Here is a 25,843-nt window from a genome sequence, read left to right on the forward strand (position 1 = left end):
ACCATTCAATCATGGTTGATCTACCTCACCATCCTAACCCCGCTTTCCTGCCTTCACACCATAACCCTCGACACCCATACTAATCAAGAATCTATCTCTGCTTTAAAAATATCCATTGAACTATATAAAATCATGATATACAGAGCTTTATTGTCATTCGATACCGAGATAACGAACGAAATTACATTTCCAGCAGTCACAGAACACAAAAAAAAAGAACACAAGACACACGACCCCAACATAAGCATCCATCACAGTGACTCCAAACACCCCCTCACTGTGATGGAAGGCAACAAAACTTCCACTCTCTCTCCCCATGCCCACGGACAGACACGGAAAGGCATAGATAGGGTAGACAGTCTGAATTTTGTTTTCCAGGGTGGAAATGTCAAAGACCAGAGGGCATAGCTTTAAGGTCAGAGGGGGAAATGTTAAAAGGAGATTTGTAAAGAAGGATCTTTGCACAGAGTGGTGAATGCTTGGAATGCACTGCCAGGGGAGGTGGTGGAAGCAGATAATATAGCAACATTAGAGAGGCAGTGGTTGGGCATAGTTTAATTTGGCATCAATTGATTGTAGCCCAAAGGCCCCTGTCCTCTGCTGTACTGTTCTATGTAGGCAACTGAGATGGCACCCTAAAAAAAATGACATAAAGTAAATTGTGCATTGTTCATCCAAGACAAAAAAACTACTTTTTTTGTGGGGGTGGTTAGTGTATTCTAGCTCTGTGCATTATATTTCCCAATGTTCTCAACGTTATTTTAAATAGGCACCTGTCACTATTTGAATACATGTGCACCCTTTGGAAAAAGAAGTGTGTCAGTGAGATTCATTTTAAATGGATTTCACTTCAGAAAATTGTGGATTCAAATGCGACTAAATGTTTTGAATACTTGGACCAATCTCCTGCCTAAAGTGGCACAGAACAACTCCTGAAACTCCCCAGTTAAAAGCAAACTGCTGGAAAAACCTCACCAGGGCCAGGCCACATCTGTAGAGGGAAAGGAATGGTCGACAGTTTGGATCAAGACCTTGCACTTGGTCTGAAATTCCCTGTCCCCATCCTCCCTCCACCACAAAAATAGCAGATATTTCAATTCACCATTCTGGAAATGTCCTTATTGCGAAAGAGCAGAATCAGAACCAAGAACAGGGATTTAATACAGCAGGTATCCCCTGACTGAGATCTGGAGTGTTAACAGTGGCCAATGCACTGTAAGATGAAGCATTCAATATCACATCAACACTAACTTTGAATTTTTTTTTATATAGCTTATTGGACCAGATCCCTGAAATATTTGCCGAAACTAGTGAAAGTGAAACTGTCTTCGCCCCGGTAATTCAAGCTGGACTGGAAGCAGTGAAGGTTTGATATTTTTCTAAGTAAATGTGCAAGTGCTCAATATGTTCTACTGATGAATATAAAATAAACTGAAATGTTTACTAGACTAGATTTTGTCATCGATGATGAGCTGAGCAGTCTCTGCTAACCTGTAAGCAAAAATGTGTGTTTTTGACCACCACAGATCTGCCAGGTCCAACCTGCTGTCAGTGCCAACACCATCCTCACTGGCCACGTGTTGTTCATAATGTTGAGGCATAGGTTGCAGGAACAAGCAATTCATGCAACAATGCAAAATAAAATCTGTCACACTGGCTACCAAAACTGCAAAAAGACTTATTTGAAGAACATGGATAGGTGATGTTTCAGGTGGCAAACCTTCTTGAGACTGAAGAAGAGTCGTGACTCAAAACGTCACTTATCCATGTTCTCCAGAGATGCTGCTGACTTGCTGAGTAACTCTGGCACTTTGTGTCCTTTTATGTAAACCAGCATCTGCAGTTCCTTGTTTCTACTACAGGAAGACTTGATGTTTTTGATTGTTTCTTCCTTTCTGAAATATTCAAGAAAAGTTATAAAACTATTACAAATCTTCAAACAGTTCAAAATTTAAGGAATATTACTGTTTTTGATTAAAGAAACCAAACTTACTCAATAGATTTATAGGGTTTATTCAATAAAACCATTTGAATGACAATTCCAAAGAAGGTGACGTACAATGGGGATGTACAATGAGATCTGGGTGTCCTAGTGCATCAGTCACTGAAAGGAAGCATGCAGGTACAGCAGGCAGTGAAGAAAGCCAATGGAATGTTGGCCTTCATAACAAGAGGAGTTGAGTATAGGAGCAAAGAGGTCCTTCTGCAGTTGTACAGGGCCCTAGTGAGTCCGCACCTGGAGTACTGTGTGCAGTTTTGGTCTCCAAATTTGAGGAAGGATATTCTTGCTATTGAGGGCGTGCAGCGTAGGTTTACTAGGTTAATTCCTGAAATGGCAGGACTGTCATATGTTGAAAGACTGGAGCGACTAGGCTTGTATACACTGGAATTTAGAAGGATGAGAGGGGATCTTATCGAAACGTATAAGATTATTAAGGGGTTGGACACGTTAGAGGCAGGAAACATGTTCCCAATGTTGGGGGAGTCCAGAATCAGGGGCCACTGTTTAAGAATAAGGGGTAGGCCATTTAGAACAGAGATAAGGAAAAACATTTTTCAGTCAGACTGTTGTAAATTTGTGGTATTCTCTGCCTCTGAAGGCAGTGGAGGCCAATTCTCTGAATGCATTCAAGAGAGAGCTAGATAGAGCTCTTAAGGATAGCGGAGTCAGGGGGGTATGAGGAGAAGGCAGGAACGGGGTACTGATTGAGAATGTTCAGCCATGATCACATTGAATGGTGGTGCTGGCTTGAAGGGCCGAATGGCCTACTCCTGCACCTATTGTCTATTGGTTGGAGAATCTCCAGCATATTTCATTATTGGATGCCAGTCAGTAAAGCATCGGCAATAAGCTGCCAGACAATTTGGAACTTGTCTGCTAAGAATCGTGCTCAGAACAGCTGGAATTTCCCACAGAATTTTGCCCAACTCTTGTTTCTTGCATTACACATATTCACAATGTGTAAAGACTTAGAACAATGTAAAGGTTAATGTACGCCTTTGGGCACACCATCAGGATATTTGTGGAGCCTTTTCCTCGAGTGAGTGTTTTAATTGTCCACCACCATTCACAACTAGATGTGGCAGGACTGGCAGAGCTTAAATCTGGTCCATTGGCCATGGACTCGCTTAGCTCTGTCACATTGCATGTGGTTCATATTGGTTTGCATTCAAGTAGTCCTGGCGTGGCTGCTCCAACATGATTCCTCATTCTCAGGTATGCCTGGTGCTTTTTCCTGGTTTCCCAGATCCCCCTAGATCACTTCATAGATGCCCAGTCCTGAGTTGCTAAATCTGTCTGAGTCTGCCCCATCAAGCATGGTGATAGTGCCACACAATCTGGTGGCAGGTATTTTCTCTGTGAAGATGGGATTTCATCTAAGGATAGAATTGGCCACATCTTCTCAGCAATCCCACACAAAGGACAACTGGGTAGAGGCATGGAATGCAAGCTCACCATATACTTGCTTCATGCTCATCCCAGTTGCCACCATTTCCTGGGGCCATTGTGAAATGGATGGCCAAGGTCCTAAGAATCCAAGAGCTATCCTGTGGAATTACACTGGAAGAAGTTTTTAGGGTTAAAAATTATCCTTTTCTTTTGGAACTGTGGGTAAGTTTCACAAACTTGACTAATATGTAAAGATTAATCGGCTGTGTAGAATAAATAACATTCAGAGCACCCGGAGCAGAGGTGATTTTGTTTCAGAGTCCCTTCACAACTCATCAAGTATAGGTGTCCAAAGTGATTACACTGATTAATCTAGCAAATTATTACAACTGTAACCTATTTATTGTTTGTATCAATGCTAGCATGACTGAGAAAAAAAATGAATATAATTTATCAGGTTAAGGATGGATTGTTTACAAATTGAATGAAATTTACAACTATATTTTGTACTTTATTAATGGTAGTCGATTCAATTTTTCGCTGAAGTATTTCTCTCGTACTGTTTCATGATTTCACAAGCACATCCATTTTAGCAGATTAAGAACTCTTGATCATAGAAACAGAAAATAGGTGTAAGAGTAGGCCATTCGGCCCTTCGAGCCAGCACCACCATTCAATATGATCATGGCTGATCATCCAAAATCAGTACCCCGTTCTGGCTTTTTCCCCATATCCCTTGATTCCTTTAGCCCTAAGAGCTAAATCTAACTCTCTCTTGAAAACATCCAGTGAATCGGCCTCCACTGCCTTCTGTGGCAGAGAATTCCACAGATTCACAACTCTCTGGGTGAAAATGTTTTCCTCATCTCAATCCTAAATGGCCTACCCCTTATTCTTAAACTGTGACCCCCTGGTTCTGGACTCCCCCAACATCGGGAACATTTTTCCTGCATCTACCCTGTCCAATCCTCTTAAGAATTTTACTATAGAATCATTGAAAATGTATGTCACAGATGGAGGCCTTTTTACCCCATTTGAAAATTCTGGTCAAAAGTAAATTCGATATCTTTGCATCAGGTTCATTGCCTTCAGATAACAACTCTTGAAGTGTAATCTAAATATCTTTGTAAATGGCGATGACATTTCAGCAAGGGAGTGGTAGGAAATTTCACCATCATTCAGGTATGGTATATTATATACTTATACCAATTACTTTATGCAAGATCTCATCGCTGAACAGCCCAATAAATTAATGCAACTAATATCAGCTACAAAGCAGATCTTGGTAACAAAACGTTATTCTAATTATGACCATTTTCTTTGGCTCTGCAAATGCAAAATTCTCTGCTTATCTCTAAACGTTGTATCATAAGTGGAGTGCTTGTTTATTTTTAGTTTGTCTCGCGGCATTTATTGGACCTGCACAGCCCTAAGTTATGTCTCTTCGTATGAAGTAGAAACATCTGACCTTCAACTCTCTTCTCGGAATGAAATGTGGAGATGAGTTATTGCTCCAGAACCCTCCGATAACAATGTTCTTTGAAATAACCATTTGCAATTGTTTTGGTAATGGGTAGGTTGTACAAAACTTTCTGAAGCCAAATGTAAGCTACAAATCCTTTTAATGTAAGCGGATGGATCCAATTGTTGCTTTGTTCCCCAAAGACAGACTTTCTTGTTCGTCACAGATTATTTTGTTAAACGGCTGCAGCCAGCATATTTCCCTACTTTAGCTTCAGATGCACAGCTGGAATTTGCAATGATGGAGCACAATCGCTTTCTTTCAAGATTAGAATTAACCCTATCGTGAAATTTGAGAGCCTGGACACCCTCAATGGTTGGCAGCTTAAGGATGTGGCAGAAGATACTGCAGTCAATTTTATGCTGCATCTGCCATGTAATGAGTCACAACAAGGGTGTTAACTTAAGTACATAACTAGGGTTTTAAACCTATAATAGCATTGATGAATGATTCCATTGAATGGCGCCAGCCATTTAGGTTTAGATTTAGATTTATTATTGTCATGTGTACTGAGGTACAATGAAAAGTTTTGTTTTGCATGCAATCCAACCATCAAATATTACTTTGCATGAATAATGCTAAACTCATGTACAATAGATAGAGCAAAGGGGAAGATACACAGTGCAGAATATAGTTCTCAGCATTGTAGCACGAGTTTCATGGACAAAGTCCAATGTCAGCAATGGGGTAGAGGTAAATCAGCAGTACCCTGGCTTATGGAAACAACACCCTCCTGCTGGAACTGGAGATTGGATGTATGTGCTCCTGAAGACTGATTGTATATTTCCCCAACCAACAAGAGCTTTTCAGGAAAACATGGATTGCTCTTACTCTTGGACTGTGGGTGACGAAATCTCGTCCAAAAGACTTGGTTTTTTTGGATGACAATAAAGGTAATTACGATTCTGATTCTGACTATCACATTCCCCATATCTACACTGATGAGCCAAAACATTATGACCACTGACAGGTGAAGTGAATAACATTGGTCATCTTGTTACAATGGCACCTGTCAAAGGGTGGGATATATTAGGCAGCAAGTGAACAGTCAGTTCTTAAAGTTGATGTGTTGGATACAGGAGGAATGGGCAGGAGTAAAGACCTGAGCGACTTTGACAAGGGCCAAATTGTTGTGGCCAGACGACTGGGTCAGAGCGTCTTTGAAACGGCAAGGCTTGTGGGGTGCTCCCGGTCAGCAGTGGTGAGTACCTACCAACAGTGGTCCGAGGAGGTCCGACCACAAACCGGCGACAGGGTGTTGAGCACCCAAGGCTCATCGATGCGTGAGAGCGACGAAGGCTTTCCCATCTGGTCTAAACCGACTGTGGGAAGACAACAAGCCGGTGGAGGGAGTGTCATGCTCTGGGCAATGTTCTGCTGGGAAACCCTGGGTCCAGTCATTCATGTGGACATCAATTTGACATGTGTCACCTACCTAAACATCATTGCAGACCAGGTACACCCCTTCATGGCAATGGTATTCCCTGATGGCAGTGGCCTCTTTCAGCAGGACACTGCACACATTGTTCAGGAATGGTTTGAGGAATATGATGAAGTGTTCACGGTGTTGACCTGGCCTCTAAATTCTCCATATCTCAATTGGATTGAGCATTTGTGAGATGGGCTGGATCGACAAGTCCGATCCACGGCAGCTCCACCTTGCAACTTGAAGGATCTGCTGCTGCTGTTTTTGTGCTAGATACCACAGGACACCTTCAGGGGTCCTGTAGAGTCCATGCCTCGGCGAGTCTGTGCTGTTTTGGTAGCACACGGAGGACCAACAAGATATTAGGCAGGTGGTCATAATGTTTTGGCTGATCGGTGTAGTTCTACAACTGTGGCTATCAGTAATTCCCAACCAGCAAAAAAACAAAAAGCACAGCTCCAGTTAATGAAGAGTACAGATCAGCCATTATCTCACTGAGTGGCAAAATGGGTTTGAGGGGCTAAATGATCTACTCCAGTTTTGATTTGATGGTTGACTCTTCAAACATGAACAGCTGCCGCCTGGCCTGACCTAACATCTATGCCTGAGCATTTCCCGCAGGGAACCTTAAACTGTGCTGACAACTTGCTGAATTTTCCAGTTCTTTATATTGTTCTCGGGTCAATGATAATAATTCGGATGAGACCAACCAGCCCAAGTTTAATGCGAGCAGTTCCTACTTTATTGTGGCGCAGTTACTCAACGTCTGAACTTGATGACCATCAAATAAATAGGATTATTTCTTGTCAATTAACCACCAGACTGCATTGGGCATAGAGCAAACTGTAAATTAACCCTTCATTCACCCCAGACATGCAAAACTCTACTTCTTTCTGTTTTCCACAGGCTGCAGAATGCTCAGGGAAATTATTCATATTCCACTCGTCCCTGCCAACAGCAGAAGCCCCAGGAAAATTGAAAAACAGAGATGACAGGAAGCTAGTGAATACAGATAAGGAGAAGGTACTGTGGCTGACAAGTTATGTCGTAATACAGGTGACCCCCACTCACCACTTTATAGGATTTGGGTAATGGAGGTTTGTCCTTATGGAATTAACAAATCACTATTTAAAAAATATCGGATTCTAAGTTTAAAACCCACTCTTGGGAATTTATGTGGAAAAAAAAGTAACTTAATATTATGTTCTCTTCAACTCACATTGAAGCAGCTTTTTACTGAAAATCACAATGCAGACCATCACCAAGGAACACAACCCCACCCATTTCTCCGTAATGTCAAATTTTGTTCCAATTTTCTTAAATCTGTTCTATATTGGTGTCCAATATTTGGGCATGCCACATACAGTATACACATTTCTCTAATGGAAATACATTCACCAACATTAAAATTTGTGACAGCTCTCATGTTGGCGAAGCTATTTGCATTCTTTCCGTCGTGAATAAGATTCTATCTCTTCTCCTCTATCCGACACACCATTAGATCATGACAGCTGGGTAATTCTTCTGAATCTTTGGTTTATTAACTTCAGTCAGGGATGCCCAAACAATGGAATAATGTGACTGTTCCTTGTATTAATGGAGAATATTTTAATCTCCCTACAGGTACTCTTTCAATCACAGTCAAATTTTTATGAGACTTTGGCAAAGGACTGCGTGGCCAGTAGCTGCTGTGTGGATGTATTTCTGTTCCCAAATCAATTTATGGATGTCTCAACCATGGGAGTTGTGCCACTGGCTACTGGTGGTAGTTTGTACAAATACAACAATTTCCAGGTAAAGTTAATCTTGTTGATATTGATAATATTTTGACCATCTTGTCTGTTCTAATTTTCCACTCCTTAATCCATCCAATTTTGTTCGAAGTTGTATAGTTAGTTTGAGGTCAGTGAGGTAGATAGTTGGATAGTCGGGGGGGAAATACAACCCTCAAAATAGATGGTCTTGATAATATGTAATGGCAAAATATTAAGCATCTGTATCCCAACCCCAACCCGCCCGAGCTTCCAACCCACCAACAATATCTGCCAGGTTAAATATTATGTCCATCTCATAGTTTAGCACATTTTAATGTTAATCGTGGTTAGCCTGGCAACTTAGAGTCTCTAACCAGCCTTTAACCCTCTCCTTGAACCCTCTAATTCCCAGTGCCACCCCCAGTCCTGATTCTTCTGATCTACTTTTTAACTGTTGTTCCTCCACAAACCTAAGCTTATTTTTCTGAACTCTGGGCTGGTTTTCATCAGTCAAAATTCCACAAACAGCTTCCCTGATTATCTGACTCTGGTGTCCTCTTTTCTTTCTCTTTCTTCCCCTGCCCTCCCTGTTTCCCTGAGCTCTGGGCTCCAATATTCAGCTTTAACCAACTGGCTAAACCAAAGACATCAACAAGTAAACACCTACTGTGAGGTAATGGAAGTGTTGAAAACAGTCTTTCTGTTGTAATAAATTCATAATATAATTAGTAAGACAATCCTTTGAGCAGAACCCAAGTGTCAGCATCTGCATCTCAGTCTCCAGAACTAGTAAATACAATGTGTAGGAAGGAACTGCATATGCCGGTTTACTCCAGTGATACACACAAAATGCTAGAGTAACTCAGCGGGTCAAGCAGCATCTCTGGGGAAAAGGAATAGGTGATGTTTCGGGTTGAGACCCTTTTCATGTTTGTTACCTTTGTAGGCAGATTAGTTACCTATCCCAAAATTAGAGCAACTTTGTGGAAGTATCACAAAACATTGCCTATTTGGAGCATTTCATCATTGCTTCCACACTGCTGGTTGGCATGTACACAGAAAATAGAGTCTGGTTCTCTCTAACAGATACAGTTTGACAAGTGGAGGTGCAAGTTCACAATGCTGCTAATGACTCATGTCAACTTTCATTCTCTTTGTGCTCCAGGAAGGCAATTCTGAAACGAGGGAGCTTATTTTAGACATATTAATCAACCTTCCAAAACTGTCTTAGCGTTTTAACTTAGTAAACTTTTGAATACAAACCAAGATTTAACTTTGAGTTTAAAAATAGCTTCTTGCACAAATATAGCAAAGTGCAGATTATAAAAGGTAAAGTACTTGCTGACATAAGTTTAAGGCTCAGTGTATTTTAACTCCTGTGCCTCAATTACACTTACGTCAATTTCTTTTTTGAAATAGCAGAAGGTTTGGTGGTTCATGTCTGCAAGCAGGCAGGGATTGAGAGCTGGTGGCAGAGTAAATAGCTGAGGATTGGTGAATGCAGCTCTACAGGAGTTGGACAGGTTGAATAGACTTGGATTGTTTCCTCTGGAACATCGGAGGTTGAGCGGAGACTTGATAGAAGTATATAAAATTATGAGAGGCATAGATAGGGTGGAAATATATATTTTTGCCATGATGGAAATGTCCAACATTAGAGGACATAGCTATATGGTGAATGGGGGAAAGTTCACTGGTGGTGTGCGGGCCTAGTTGTTTACACAGAGTGTAGTGGGGACCTGGAACCCATTGCCAGGGGTGGTGGTGGGGGCAGATACGATAGTGACGTTTAAAAGACTTTTGGATAGGCACATGGAAGTGTAGGGAATAGAGGGATATGGATCATGTACAGGCAGATGAGATGTGTTTAACCTGGCATCATGTTTGGCACAAACATTGTGGGCTGAAGGGCCTGTTCCTGTGCTGTACTGTTCGATGTTTTTTATGAATCCCCAGTTTTTCTTCAGAGGGCCTGAAGGAGCCCTTCTTCCACTGCTAAACAAAGAACTTCTGCTTCAGAATGTTGCCAACTAGTTGCAATGGTGCTTCACATTGAGGCATGTTGACATTGTTCTCTTACCCAGGTCATGGCCAAAATGCAATCAGGGTTAACAGGACTCTGATTCTAACCAGGTACCTTATCTACCATCAAAACGGACAGCACGACATTCAGAATTTAGTAAACACGGAGCCTTGTCATTGTAACTACTCAGTTGTTTCATCCTCACCAGTGGGAAGAATCCGGAACTCTCTTCCACAATCGTCAGTTAGTGCTAGACTGGTTGTTAATTGTTACATCTAAGATTAATAGATCTTTGAGAAGCAGATGTTTTTTGAAGGATGTGAAAAATTGATATTTCAGAGTTGAGTCGCAGGTGATGGCACAGTTTCAAGAGGCTGAGTGGCCTGGACCATTTCCCATATTGCTGGAGTTACTTAAAATTACTCCTGTTTTTAAAACGCCTCCCCATAAATTTATAAATGATAAATAGATCCACATATAAAGGAAAGTGGATGAACATCTGTTAAAATAAAATTAATATAAGAATAAAGATTATTTTTTTCAATTCTATCTTCAACCAAGCCTTTGCTGGTTTAGGAATATGTTTCCTCCCGAGTGTTCAGACGAGGTAAGCTGTTTCTGTGCAATTGGTCATCTGCTCCAGGCTATCGCATCTTAAAGGCAGGTTAGAGGCAGGAAACATGTTCCCAATGTTGGGGGAGTCCAGAACAAGGGGCCACAGTTTAAGAATAAGGGGTAGGCCATTTAGAACTGAGATGAGGAAAAACTTTTTCAGTCAGAGAGTTGTGAATCTGTGGAATTCTCTGCCTCAAAAGGCAGTGGAGGCCAATTCTCTGAATGCATTAAAGAGAGAGCTAGATAGAGCTCTTAAGGATAGCGGAGTCAGGGGGTATGGGGAGAAGGCAGGAACGGGGTACTGATTGAGAATGATCAGCCATGATCACATTGAATGGCGGTGCTGGCTCGAAGGGCCGAATGGCCTCCTCCTGCATCTATTGTCTATTGTCTAAATGACAGTTCATAATTCCCTTACTTTGTTATTTAAAGTAAAGATATTTTCCACCACGTGTACAATGATAAATCATGATGCCCTAATAGTTATTTGCTATGAGGATAGATTGTGTTTTCTTGGAGCTTTGTCTCAATGCACTGAAGTTAGTCATTATCTTTACTTCCATCATCTGGACCACAATTTATTCATGAATATAATCTAGTGTTCTTCCCAGGGACTTAATTAATTGATACATAATTTGGAGACCTGTATTGGCTTTATCATTTAGAAAAGCCAACTATTACCCATTCTGTGATTGCGTGATTGAGCAAAATCTGTGTAGCATGAAGTGTACACTTAGAAGCTGTTAAATTTGTTTCCTGTGTGATTCAATGAAATCTCGCCCAAAATGATTAAACAAGAAGCAGTATACTTTTGTTTGTGAGGTAGTACTAGTTTGAAATGCTGATATAATTATATATATTTTCAAACTATTAGTTATCAGAAGGATCTGCTTTATTTACTTTTGGCTGTGAGTTTTATCTTATTGGTGCACAGTGCCATCAACTGGTCAAATCAGTACTTCCCAAGAACCTTGTCACGTTTTTTTTTCTGCACAGATACATTCTGATGGTGAACACTTCTTGAATGATCTAAGAAAAGACGTACAGAAGCCAATAGGATTTGATGCCATAATGAGGGTCAGGACAAACACAGGTGAGGAGACCCTGAATGAGGAATTTGTGGTCAAGTAAGAATAATGGGTGTATTATACAGTATTACATTCTCCATTTTAGGTGTAACGAGAGAATGAAATACTATTTACCACTATGAACTGTTTTTTTTGTAATTTCTTACTGTGTGTTTACAAATTTGGAATATCAGAAGCCAAGTGGTTTATTCAAATAGTTTTGTGATGGAATTGTGTGATTTAAACAGAAAGGATATTAGTCCTTATTTTACAGTGGTTACCGAACAAGTACACCATTGTTCATTTCACTTGTTGTCTACATTCTGGGGACTTTTTTCAGCAGAACTTGCAATGATTCGCAATCCTTTTCAGCACCATGCCTCCCTGCAGGAGACAATGCAGCTGTGGGAAAAGTACTGAATGAGTCTTAACTAATCACACTGAAGAATCCTCACTGCAGTCTGCAGAAACAATGCATAAGAATTGTTAGTTCAACTCGTATGCCAAACACAAAATAACACAGGAAAGAAAGATGAGAATTAAGAGCAAAAAATGATAGAAAAGATTTATATAAAATGTTGTGGATTTTTTATTATGATCTTTCTAAATATGCACCAATAATTAAAATCTGTGAGATTGCAACTCCACACAATCAATGCTAAATACAGTGCCCTCCATAACGTTTGGGACAAAGACCTATCATTTATTTATTTGCCTCTGTACTCCACAATTTGAGATTTGTAATAGAAAAAATCATGTGGTTAAAATGCGCATTGTCAGAATTTAATAAATGCCATTTTTATACATTTTGGTTTCACCATGTAGAAATTACAGCTGTGTTTATATATAGTCCCCTCCATTTCAGGGCACCATAATGTTTGGGACACATGGCTTCACTGGTGTTTGTAATTGCTCAGGTGTGTTTAAATGCCTCTTTAATGCAGGTCTAAGAGAGCTCTCAGCACCTAGTCTTTCTTCCAGTCTTTCCATCACCTTTGGAAACTTTTATTGCTGTTTATCAACATGAGGACCAAAGTTGTGCCAATGAAAGTCAAAGAAGCCATTATGAGACTGAGAAACAAGAATAAAACTGTTAGAGACTTCAGCCAAACCTTCGGCTTATCAAAATCAACCATTTGGAACATCATTAAGAAGAAAGAGAGCACTGATGAGCTTACTAATCGCAAAGGGACTGGCAGGCAAAGGAAGACCTCCTCAGCTAATGACAGAAGAATTCTCTCTATAATAAAGAAAAATCCCGAAACACCTGTCCGACAGATCAGAAACACTCTTCAGGAGTCAGGTGTTGATTTGTCAATGACCACTGTCCGCAGAAGAATTAATGAACAGAAATACAGAGGCTACACTGCAAGATGCAAACCACTGGTCAGCCGCAAAAATAGGATGGCCAGGTTACAGTTTGCCAAGAAATACTTAAAAGAGTGACCACAGTTCTGGAAAAGGGTCTTGTGGACAGATGAGACGAAGATTAACTTATATCAGAGTGATGGCAAGAGCAAAGTATGGAGGACAGAAGGAACTGCCCAAGATCCAAAGCATACCACCTCATTTGTGAAACACGGTGGTGGGGGTGTTATGGCCTGGGCATGTATGGCTGCTGAAGGTACCGGCTCACTTATCGTCATTGATGATACAACTGCTGATGGTAGTAGCATAATGAATTCTGAAGTGTATAGACCCATCTTATCTGCTCACGATCAAACAAATGCCTCAAAACTCATTGGCCTGCTGTTCATTCTACAGCAAGACAATGATCCCAAACATACTGCTAAAGAATCAAAAGAGTTTTTCAAATCTAAAAAATGGTAAATTCTTGAGTGGCCAAGTCAATCACCCGATCTAAACCCAATTGAGCATGCCTTTTATATGCTGAAGAGAAAACTGAAGGGGACTAGCCCCCAAAACAAGCATAAGCTAAAGATGGCTGCAATACAGGCCTGGCAGAGCATCACCAGAGAATACACCCAGCAACTGGTGATGTCCATGAATCACAGACTTCAAGCAGTCATTGCATGCAAAGGATATGCAACAAAATACTAAATATGACTACTTTAATTTACATGACATTGCTGGGTCCCAAACATTATGGTGCCCTGAAATGGGAGGGGGGTGGGTGGGGGGGCGATGTATAAACACTGCAGTAATTTCTACATGGTGAAATCAAAATGTATAAAAATGGCCTGTAGGGACATAGGGATTGGCTAGAAGAGTTCGAACCCTCGGATTGGCTAGCGATGTCACGAGATGTGATAGCGCGGTAGATTCGGCAGTCTAGCGTTGAACTCTGTACAGGTAAGACGTTAGGTAGTTGTCCAGAGTTTTGAGTGTTGCGAATTGTCATGGAGTTTTAGAACTATGCAATAAACTTCGTCTGCAACATCCATTCGCTATCGGACTCACTACATTGGTGACCCCGAACGTGATCCGAAGATCACGAGAACATGTCGCAGGTAGGAGCGAGCAGTGGGCAGCAGAATGTGAGCAGCGTTCACTTACCCCCGTTCTGGGCCCATCAACCGCACCTGTGGTTCGTGCAGGCAGAGTCTCAGTTCCACCTCAAGAAGGTGGAAGAGGACCAAGAGAAGTTCCACCTGCTGGTAAGCTGCCTGCAGCCCGAGGTGGCCGCGCGGGTGGGAAGGTACCTGACCAACCCCCCCCCAAACCGAGAAGTACGAGGGGCTCAAGAGGCTCCTGCTGAGGACTTTTGGCTTTAGCCAGAACCAGCGGGCTCTGAAGCTCCTACATTTACCGGAGCTGGGGGATCGGCTACCGTCGGTTTTGATGACAGAGATGCTAACCTTGGTTGGCGACCACCAGCCGTGTATGATGTTCGAAGTGGCATTCCGGGAGAAATTGCCCCGGGACGTCAGGTTAGTGTTGGCGGACGTCTTTTTTGAAGACCCGGTAGCGTTCGCAGAAAAAGCCGACGCGCTCGTCATGGAGGGCTCCACACGAGATGGCTCGGTAAATCGGGTTTCGAGGCCTAGCAGCAGCCGGCCGCGCGGCCAAGATGGCGGCGCATCGGCCGCCATTTTGCAGTCAGCCCGCCAAGACGGAGCTTCTGCACCCGCCGTTTTGCAGCGGGCCCAAGCAACAGAGCCGCACAGGCGCGGCTGGTGTTTTTTTCACAAACGGTGGGGCAGTGAAGCCCGAAGTTGCAGGGCCCCGTGTTCCTTTCCAGGAAATGCCTCGGCTGATCAAATGTAGAGGCAGTCTCGATCGGCCGTAACCGCCGCCTCTACGCCACAGATCTAGGTACCGGCACCGTCTTTTTGGTCGATACGGGAGCGGTCGTTAGCATCGTGCCCCCCTACGACTACGAAGTCCGAGCAGGTAGGAAGGATCCGTCCCTCATTGCGGTCAACGGCAGCCCCATCCGCACCTATGGCAAGAAGGCCATGTCCCGTCCTTCGGGTCCGAGACCTACCATTGGTATTTCATCGTTGCCGACGTGGGCCAGGCAATTCTGGGCGCGGATTTCCTCTGGGCTTTTTCGTTGGTCGCAGACGTCCGCGGGAAGGGCCTACAACCCTCGGCTAGCAGTATGGAGCCTGCTACTCCTCCACCTGCCACCCCACCCTGCCCGTCGATCCAGGCCATCACCACGGCTCCCGGTCAGTTCGCTGCGGTCCTCGCCGACTTCCCGCAGCTCCTCGTCCAGCGGTTCGATGCACCTTCCGATAAGCACAGTGTCGTCTATTTCATCCCTACCGAGGGGCCGCCTGTATTCACCCGGGCGCGGCGCCTACCTCCCGACAAGCTGGCCATAGCTCGGGAGGAGTTCCTCAATTTGGAACGACTGGGGATTGTTTGGCCTTCAGATAGTCCATGGGCCTCTCCCTTGCATATGGTCTCTAAAGCATCTGGGAGGTGGAGACCATGTGGGGATTACCGGCGTCTTAACGCTGCAACCCGGCCAGACCGCTATCCGATCCCTCACATACAGGACTTCTCTGCCAGCCTCGAGGGGGCTACGGTTTTTTCAAAAATCGAGTTGGTGCAGGGATATCATCAGATCCCTGTCCACCCACCAGACATTCCCAAGAAGGCTACGATTACTCCGTTCGGGTTATTTGAGTGGTTGAGGATGCCGTTCGGTCTCAAAAACGCGGCTCAATCATTCCAGCGTCTCATGGATCATGTGGGTCACGGATTGTCTTTCGTGTTTATTTATCTCGATGACATTCTGGTTGCCAGTCGTTCGGTCCCAGAGCACCTGGTCCACCTTCGCACTGTGTCCAAAGGCTGCAGGACCACGGCCTGATCCTCCACCCGTCCAAATGCCAATTCGGCCTGTCCGCGGTGGATTTCCTGGGTCACCGGGTCACACCGGCCGGTGCCACTCCTTTGCCCGCTAAGGTGGACGCCGTCCGCTCTTTTCCCCGCCCTACCACCATCAAGGGCTTGCCGGAATTCGTGGGCATGGTGAATTTTTATCACCGGTTCGTGCCTGCAGCAGCTCGGGTCATGCGCCCCCTTTTTCAATGCCTCGCGGGTAACCCCGCTGAGTTGGTCTGGTCCACAGCGGCAGAGGCGGCTTTCTCCTCGGTTAAACAGGCCCTCGCCAACGCCACCATGCTTGTGCACCCCCGCTCCTCTGCCCACACGGCCCTGACGGTGGATGCCTAAGACGTGGCGGTGGGTGGGGTCTTAGAGCAGCAGGTCGACGGTCACTGGCAGCCTCTGGCATTTTTCAGCCGGCAGCTCACTCGACAGTGCCTTCGACAGGGAGCTCCTGGCCCTCTATTTAGCTGTTCGCCATTCCCGTTATTTTTTGGAGGGCCGCTCTTTTATCGCCTACACGGATCACAAACCCCTCACGTTTGCTTTTTTGAAGGTTTCTGATCCGTGGTCGGCCCGCCAGCAACGGCACCTCACCCTCATTTCTGAGTTCACCACTGATGTTCGCCACATCGCGGGTAGGCTTAATGCCGTTGTTGACGCCCTGTCCCGGCCGGCCAATTCCTCTGTTGCGAGGTGGATTTCCAGGAGCTAGCGGAGGCTCAGCGCCTGGAAGGAATTGCCTCAGCGTACGCCTCCGCCACCTCGGGGTTGCAGTTGGATCAGGTAGCGTGCGGCCCCACAGGTACCACACTTTGGTGCGATGTTTCCCTTCCCCGCCCTCGCCCAGTGGTGCCGACCGCCCTGCGGCGTAATGTTTTTGAGGCCATTCATGGCCTGGCACACCCGTCCATCCGGGCGACCTCGGCCATGGTGGCCGCCCGATTTGTCTGGCACGGCCCGCGGAAGCAGGTGGCCGCCTGGGCCCGCTCCTGCGTCCCGTGCCAGACCTCCAAGGTCCACCGCCACGTCCAGCCCCCGTACCAGAGTTTTGCGGTTCCGCCCGTCCATTTTTACCACATCCACGTGGATTTGGTTGGTCCATTGCCCTACTCGAGGGGCTACACTGACCTACTAACGGTGGTCGACCGTTTTACTCGTTGGCCTGGCGTTACATTGGGTTGCCCGTTTCAGTGTCCCGGCTATCATCACTACTGACCGGGGCGCCCAGTTCACCTCGTCCCTCTGGGACGCGCTTGCGCAGTTGTATGGGTCCCGCTTGCAGCAGACCACCACCTATCATCCCCAAGCTAACAGGATGGTAGAGCGTTTTCACTGACAGCTGAAGGCGTCCCTCTGTGCCCGCCAGACCGGCCCTGACTGGGCCGACCAGCTGCCTTGGGTCCTCCTCGGTATTCGCACGGCCCCTAAGTCTGCTCTGGGTACCTCCTCGGCGGAACTCATCTACGGATCGCCCCTGCGGATGCCGGGTGACATTCTTCCCTTGTCCTCCCCCTTGCCATCGTCCGTCCCGTCAATTTTGGCTTCTCTCCGGGCGCGTTCCCGGTGCTGAAAAGGGGGACGGTCACCTTCACGTTACAGGTAGGAACCCGTCAGGAGCTCGTCTCTGTCTCCCGGCTCAAACCGGCCCACTTGGACCAGGACCGTCCCGTGCTGGTGGCCCAACCTCCTCGCTGGGATAGACCTCCGGCCGACCCACCTGTTTCCCCAGCTGCGTCTCGTCCCTCACCTCTCGGGCCTCCGTCGCCCACGGCTGGGTTCACTCTGCCCTTTCCAGCCACGCTCCCATCGCCTATACCTGCAGGCTCCCCCCTCCCTCCCCCTCCAACAGCGCCCCCATCGTCTCCATCGGCGGGGCCCTCCCCGCCTCCTTCGTCGCTGGCGGTACCGGCCTCCCCTCCTCGTACGCGTTCAGGTCGGGCGGTCCGGGCGCCCGTGAGGTATGGCATCGAGGGTTCTGGGGGGGGGTCATGTAGGGACATAGGGATTGGCTAGAAGAGTTCGAACCCTCGGATTGGCTAGCGATGTCACGAGGTGTGATAGCGCGGTAGATTTGGCAGTCTAGCATTGAATTCTGTATAGGTAAGACGTTAGGTAGTTGTCCAGAGTTTTGAGTGTTGCGAATTGTCACGGAGTTTTAGAACTATGCAATAAACTTCGTCTGCAACATCCATTCGCTATCGGACTCACTACAGGCCTTTATTAAAATCTGACAATGTGCACTTTAATCACGTGTGATTTTTTTTTCTGTTACAAATCTCAAATTGTGGAGTACAGAGGCAAATAAATAAATGATGGGTCTTCGTCCCAAACATTATGAAGGGCACTGTATCTAAATTGCTTGATGGGCATTATGGCCCTGCTAAACATTCATGCACAAATGAATTGATAAACCCAAACTTTGCATGTATTTGTTTGATAGCCAAAGAGAGGAACAGAATTACATGGAAAGCAACTTCTTGATTTCTGCATTTGGCTCTCCATCTGCCTTTACTGGTCATTGCTGTTTAATTTACTCTTTCATAGCAGTAAATGCCAGTAATATTGTTTGTACTGGCATTCTTGGCAGACCTGTTCAATATTATTGAGCACTTTGTATTCCATATCTGTTTGCGGTATCAAAAATAAAACTAAACTAAACTAAAATTACAGGAGCACAAATATCTTGGGATGGTTACATTGTTGGGGAAATTTACAGAGATGACAAACAGCCAGACAATGTGGGGACTAGTAAATATGGATGAGATTTTTAAAACTGAGGCATTGTTTAATTAGCATCGAATGAAAGTCAGAAAGCACAGGTATGACGAATGAACAGGCCATCATTTATTAGGCCACAGGCAGCAGACTTTTGTTTGAAGAGTGTACTACAAGGGAGGCCGGCTCGGGGTGCAATGGAAAAACTCAATCTGGATGCACAGAGGAAAGGTTCAGTGGCAGACAAGCTGAGAAATTGGCTAATGTTAATAACGATGGAAACAACTAGTCTTCGAGTGATCCAGTGTGGAAATTTGTCCCTCGGCCAAACTTGCCCTCACCAGCCAATAATGTCCCAGCTACACTAGTCCCACTTGCCTGCTCTTGGTCCATATCCCTCCAAACCTGTCCTATCCATGTACCTGTCTAACTGTTTCTTAAACGATGGGATAGTCCCAGCTTCAACTACATCCTCTGGCAGCTTGTTCCATACACCCACCACCCTTTGTGCGAAAAAGTTACCCCTCGGATTCCTATTAAATCTTTTCCCCTTCACCTTGAACCCATGTGCTCTGGTCCTGAACTGAACACAATATTCTGAATGCGGCCTCACCAATGTTTTATACAATTGCAACATGACCTCCCAACTTCTATACTCAATACTCAGAGTGATGAAGGCCAAAGTGCCAAAAGCCTTTTGGACCACCTTATCTACCTTCAACTCGACCTTCAAGGAACCATGCACCTGTACTCCTAGATCCCTCTGCTCTACAACACTACCCAGAGGCCTACCATTTACTGTGTAGGTCCTGCCCTTGTTCGATGGCCCAAAATTCAACAGAGTCATAATAACAGCATGGGAAATTGGACCTGAAGTTTGCCCTAGAATCAGACATAACATCAAGACTGTGAACAGTCGGGTTCTATTGCAGACAGATACCAGAGAGGCAGATAGAATCAGAGAGCCAAGTTTGTGACAAAGACTGAGAATAATTGTGTTGGTCTTCTTGATAGTTGATTGAAATATTGGATCATCTTTCACTTTAGAGATGCTGGGAAGATCAGGAGAGTTGACGGTGAGGTAGAGCAGGCTGTAGTCAGCATACGTGGAAAGTGCCACCATGTTTTCAGAGAAGTAGCAGAAATGCAACATATGCACGAAAAGAAGAGACAAAAGATTCTTGGGTTCACCTGAGATAACACTGAAAAGGTGCTGTTTAAAATAAACCTGTCAGTTTTGCAATGTGTCGACTATGAGGAAAGTTTTTTTATGGTTTCTGTACCTTTTTCTAAACCTTTTCTTTTCATGTTTATTTCTATCAAGGTTTCAGAGCAACTGAATTCTTAGGTTCCATGTACATGAACAACACAACTGATGTGGAGTTAGCTGCCATTGACTGTGATAAGGCAATCACAGTAGAGTTCAAACATGATGATAAACTCAACGAAGAGCAAGGAGCATTAATTCAGGTAATGTGTGACAACACTGCTCTGTTACCCAAACTTGTTCTTTACAATTTGGTGTCATATTTATCAAAATTGAACCTACAGTTCCAATATGATATTTGGCTGTGTTTGGAGTTTACAGAAAAGCAAATATTTCACTGTCCTTTCTACCATCCTTGTCATGATACTGGTTGATTTGATCCAACATTGGGCACGGTGCACTGGGCAGCCGAAGCAAGTTGCCAAAGGAGTGATCAAATGGTGAATAAATAAAAACTTCTGAATTGTCCGTGGGTATTGGTGGCACAGGTTTGAGAGCTGATATGTTTTCTCACAGTCTTGGTGGGATGGGTTTAAACACAGAAAAACCAAAGGATGGAAAGAAATCAGGAACAACAAAGAGCCAGCTTGATATCGGATCATTCGCATCTTCAGGACATCCTGGTTGTCTTTACGGTGGAGTTTTGACCTCGGTCTGAACAAGGGTCCCGACTCAAAACATCACCTATCCATGTTCTCCAGAGATGCTGCCTGACCCGCTGAGTTACTCCAGCACCTTGTGTTTTTCCATTTTATGACTTTGTTGCAGGACTGTTTAGTTTGTTCAGTGCAAAAAAAACCAGAGCTAAGCACAAAAAGCTGGAGTAACTCAGCAGGTCAGGCAGCATCTCTGGGGAAAAGGAATCATCGTTTCGGGTTGGAACCTTCCTTCAGACTGAATGAAGTAGAAAGACAGAACAAAACACAGCTGGCAACAGATGACCACAGGAAGGGTGGAGTCCATAATGGCCCATTGTTGGATGGGCAAAATGGGCTAACAACATGGAAACAAGGATGTAACTAGTAGAATGCCTATGGTGGTGGAGGGGTGGAAAAGCAGGAGTTACTTGAAATTTTGGAAAACTTCGTTTGGTTCAAACTAAATTGAATGATTATTTAACATAGTGATGACAAGATTTACATTATGTTGATGTTAAAATGTTTCTATCAGTTTCATGGTCGTTTCTTTCTTTATTAGTATAACTAAACCTAAGTTTACCTAAAGGCCCGTCAAGCAGAACAAGATGGTGTGGATGAATTACGATGTCAAAATATATAAACAAAAGTTTGAGTATAATGTTGCTAATGGAGAACAGGGTTAATAGGAAGATCACATCGAATGATTCTGAAAAGGTTAAGGTTACAGATTACTTTGACAGAGATTGACTATATATGGACTGCTGTAATTCAGAGATACATCATTTAATGATGCAGAGGAATGTGTTCCTCATTTTGGTGGAGAGAGAAGAAAAAAAAACTCCATTAGCAAGAAGGCAAAACAGAATTCAGGAATAGCTATTCAAATGTCAATGAAGAATATGCTGTACGAGAATATAATCCTAATGCAAAGCTTTGTGAGACAGGTCTCCCCAGTGCAGATTGAAAATCCCATGGGCAGCAAGAATTTCTGTCCATTAACTTCAGTGGGTGAAAGATTTTCAGGGCAGGATGATTGTGTCCTTTAATATATATGATATGTAAACTTTTTATCTGGCACACAAATTTATGGTATTTACTTTTAAGAGTTCACTTATAAGGTCATTTCTTTCTCAGTTAAGGTTGTCAAAATATTTTATTTATTGCTGTGTGCCTTTCTTAAGTGTGGAAGGTTTTTAGATTAATTTAGTTTACCTTTCATTTGGAGGTAAACAACGAGGATGTGATTAATGATTTGCTGATTTAATGTTTTGGTTTAAAACTCTGCAATGCAAGGCAGATCCATCATGTGCTGTGCTTTGCTCTCTCCAGTGTGCCCTGCTGTACACTAATGTTGCTGGACAAAGACGTCTGCGCATACACAACCTGGCTCTAAACTGCTGCTCTCAGCACACTGATCTGTACAAGAGCTGTGAGACAGATGCACTCATCAATTTTCTTGCCAAATCAGGTAAAATGTTGCCTTGTTGCTGAAAGTTTTATCATTTGAAATATTTTTATTTCCCTTGGCTTTTCTGGCTCAGTTTATTTCTTCCCTCCTATTTTACATCAAAAGAATAATCACCCTTGGTGTAGAGTTGATCACTGAGGAGTGTGCTTCAGGAATATACTGAGGGATTGACCCAGATATTGCTTCTTCCACATAATTCCTCTCCCTGGAATTCGAGAAGCGGGTTATAACATCAGGCAGTGCAGGACTTTCGCGTGAATGATCATAAAGGGGCTGCTGAAGGCTTCTCAGAAATAGCCCAAACTTTTAAATTATTATATTGTTGTGGACCCAGCTGCTATCACAAGCATTGTCCCTCTTTACCTGCCAATACTCTCATTAACTATCAGTGGAATACTCTGCATCAGGATTCATTGGAGTTGTGTCAGCACATTCTTTGTACCCTTCAGCCCACTGCTCCTATTTAATGTGACCAATGCCACATTTGGCTTTGGTTGCTGGCTGACATGGACTAGTGTGCAAACCAAACCCTCCGTGACTTGCACATCCATTGATTGAGATTAATTCCCTGTTCCCCCATGAAGAATGCACCAACATTTGGTTGGTCCCGCCACCAACATTCATCTTTCCTTTGTTGGCCCAAGTAACCAATTAATTGACATTCAGAAGCCCACTGAAGTATTTGCTGAAAATGTGATATGGCAGCACATGTGTTAAAGACCACTTCTGTAGTCTGGTTGCTTTAAAGTACTTAAAACATACAACAGAGGGCAAAGTTCTACCTTACCATAGAGTTCGTGTTCGGATGCAGTTATTAATGATGCTCCTAGCTTATGTCCTGACCATTTCCAGCACTACATAAATATTTACTTTTAAAAAAGATTGACAACAGGCTTTATAAAAATAGGCTGGGTGCCTTAGAGCGGGTGCATTATTGTAAAACATTAATTTAAAGTAAATAATAGTTCCTGTTTTAATATCTTTTGATTTGTCACTTCAAAAAATGTTAAACTGCTTTATATCAGGAGTCTTATATACGTATCAAAGTTCTCCTACATTTTGGAAAAGGATCTGCAATAATTCATTGCAAACTGGAATGGAGACAGCTTGACTGGGGTTTGTTCCGTTGCTATAAATATTCAAAGTACATTTTCAGCTTGGGAGTACTTTTTAAATGCCTCAGCAGACTTTATGAAGGATTGTTTCATTTTTAATGTTTGTATTTATGGATACCCTTTGTCTTTAAACTATAATTCATGGTTGCTCAGTTAAATCAGTCCTATATTAGCTGGTCTAATTTTACCTACCAGAAAGAAAATCCATCATAGTTCATGGTGTTAAGTTTGTTTCAAATAAATAAAATTGACTCACTTCTCAGTGATTAACCTGCGTAGAATTGAAGTTATATTGAGCAATTACAGCAGTGTTTATACATAGTTCCCCCCATTTCAGGGCACCATAATGTTTGGGACACAGCAATGTCATGTAAATTAAAGTAGTCATGTTTAGAATTTTGTTGCATATCCTTTGCATGCAATAACTGCTTGAAGTCTGCGATTCATGGACATCACCAGTTGCTGGGTGTCTTCTCTGGTGATGCTCTGCCAGGCCTGTATTGCAGCCATCTATAGCTTATGCTTGTTTTGGGGGCTAGTCCCCTTCAGTTTTCTCTCCAGCATATAAAAGACATGTTCAATTGGGTTCAGATCGGGTGATTGACTTGGCCACTCATGAATTGACCATTTTTTAGCTTTGAAAAACTTCTTTGTTGCTTTAGCTGTATGTTTGGGATCATTGTTTTGCTGTAGAATGAACCGCCGGCCAGAGTTTTGAGGCATTTGTTTGAACTTGAGCAGACAGGATGTGTATATACACTTCAGAATTCATTATAATACTACCATCAGCAGTTGTATCATCAATGAAGATAAGTGAGCCGGTACCTTCAGCAGCCATACATGCCCAGGCCATAACACCACCACCACAGTGTTTCACAGATGAGGTGGTATGCTTTGGATCTTGGGCAGTTCCTTCTCTCCTCCATACTTTGCTCTTGCCATCTCTCTGATGTGTTAATCTTCATCTCATCTGTCCACAAGACCTTTTTCCAGAACTGTGGTTAGTCTTTTAAGTACTTCTTGGCAAACTGTAACCTGGCCATCCTATTTTGCGGCTAACCAGTGGTTTGCATCTTGCAGTGTAACCTCTGTATTTCTGTTCGTGAAGTCTTCTGTGGACAGAGGTTCTCCTCCTCTCTTCGACGAGAGTTTAGCAACATGCTCTCTCGCTGCTCCCCCTCTGTGATTTCTCCTGCCCTCCTACTCTACGACCACATTTTGAAAAATAAATACCTTCTGTGGACAGTGGTCATTGACAAATCAACATCTGACTCCTGAAGAGTGTTTCTGATCTGTCGGACAGGTGTTTGGGGATTTTTCTTTATTAAAGAGAGAATTCTTCTGTCATCAGCTGTGGAGGTCTTCCTTGGCCTGCCAGTCCCTTTGCGATTAGTAAGCTTACCAGTGCTCTCTTTCTTCTTAATGATGTTCCGAACAGTTGATTTTGGTAAGCCAAAGGTTTGGCTGATGTCTCTCTTGAGCACTCTTATACCTGCATTTAGGAGGCAATTAAACACACCTGAGCAATTACAAAGACCTGTGAAGCCATGTGTCCCAAACATTATGGTGCCCTGAAATGGGGGGGACTATGTATAAACACTGCTGTAATTTCTACATGGTGAAACCAAAATGTATAAAAACGGCCTTTAATAAAATCTGACAATGTGCATTTTAACCACATGTGATTTTTTCTATTACAAATCTCAAATTGGAATGTATAGAGGCAAATAAATAAATGGTGGGTCTTTGTCCCAAACATTATGGAGGGCACTGTACATTGTGTCAAGATGTTTCTTTGTGAATACAAGTCTGTTCACTTTTGATCAAGTTACCCAACATGGTTTATTATGTCACCAAATGTATAATCATGGACCATAACTTTAGCATTGGTGCTAAAATGAAAATAGTTTTCTTTGCAGTATTCGACTGTAACTTAACTTTAGGACCCAAACCTGATTCAAAAAGCTAAGCTGAGTGTATTTGTTCTTGAACTGGTTCTGCATGGTAAATGCAGCTTTGTAACAAAGTAAAACAGCTTTACCCTGACATCACAGTAACGCTGTGAAGGGCTTCCCTTCCCCCTCCTCATTCTCCTGAAGGGTTTAGTTTCCAGGAAATTAATTGCAGGAGAGATTTTAGCTTGTAAACCTGAATTAAGAGCAAGACTGAGGCATTTCAATAAAATAAAGGCCCATATGTTGCAGTCCTCAAGGAAAATTCACTACAAAGATCTAGCAATCTCTGGGCACAGATTTGCACATTCCTGGCATGAGTTGCGATGAGGCATTGGTGCTAGGGATCTCTGGCAATTGGTAACAGTGATGTCTTCAAGCAGGCTTAGCAGGAAATTGCATAAAAGTTCAGGACTGTAAACCGGAGAGTAAAAATATAACTTCTAACCAACACTCTTAAGTGTTTTACAAAATACAAAGTAAAGATTGGAACTTAAGAATGAGACAGGGATGGAATGTGAACTATCATGAACATAAAATAAAAATACATTTAGTTATTTTAAATTAATTGTCTAAAATTTCACT

General features: G+C 43.5%; 1 protein-coding gene across 1 annotated transcript in view; it reads left to right on the top strand.

The window, feature by feature from the left end:
- sec24d (SEC24 homolog D, COPII coat complex component) overlaps positions 1-25,843 on the top strand; it is a 141,434-nt gene that overhangs the window by 96,041 nt on the left and 19,550 nt on the right. Inside the window, exons 13-18 of the mRNA XM_078402442.1 lie at positions 1,273-1,366; positions 7,246-7,362; positions 7,963-8,133; positions 11,728-11,824; positions 20,143-20,288; positions 22,053-22,191. Of these exons, the coding sequence (XP_078258568.1) occupies positions 1,273-1,366; positions 7,246-7,362; positions 7,963-8,133; positions 11,728-11,824; positions 20,143-20,288; positions 22,053-22,191 (764 nt within the window). The remainder of the gene's footprint in view (positions 1-1,272; positions 1,367-7,245; positions 7,363-7,962; positions 8,134-11,727; positions 11,825-20,142; positions 20,289-22,052; positions 22,192-25,843) is intronic.

The sequence above is a fragment of the Rhinoraja longicauda genome, chromosome 1, assembly GCF_053455715.1.
Source record: "Rhinoraja longicauda isolate Sanriku21f chromosome 1, sRhiLon1.1, whole genome shotgun sequence".
Lineage (NCBI taxonomy): Eukaryota > Metazoa > Chordata > Chondrichthyes > Rajiformes > Arhynchobatidae > Rhinoraja > Rhinoraja longicauda.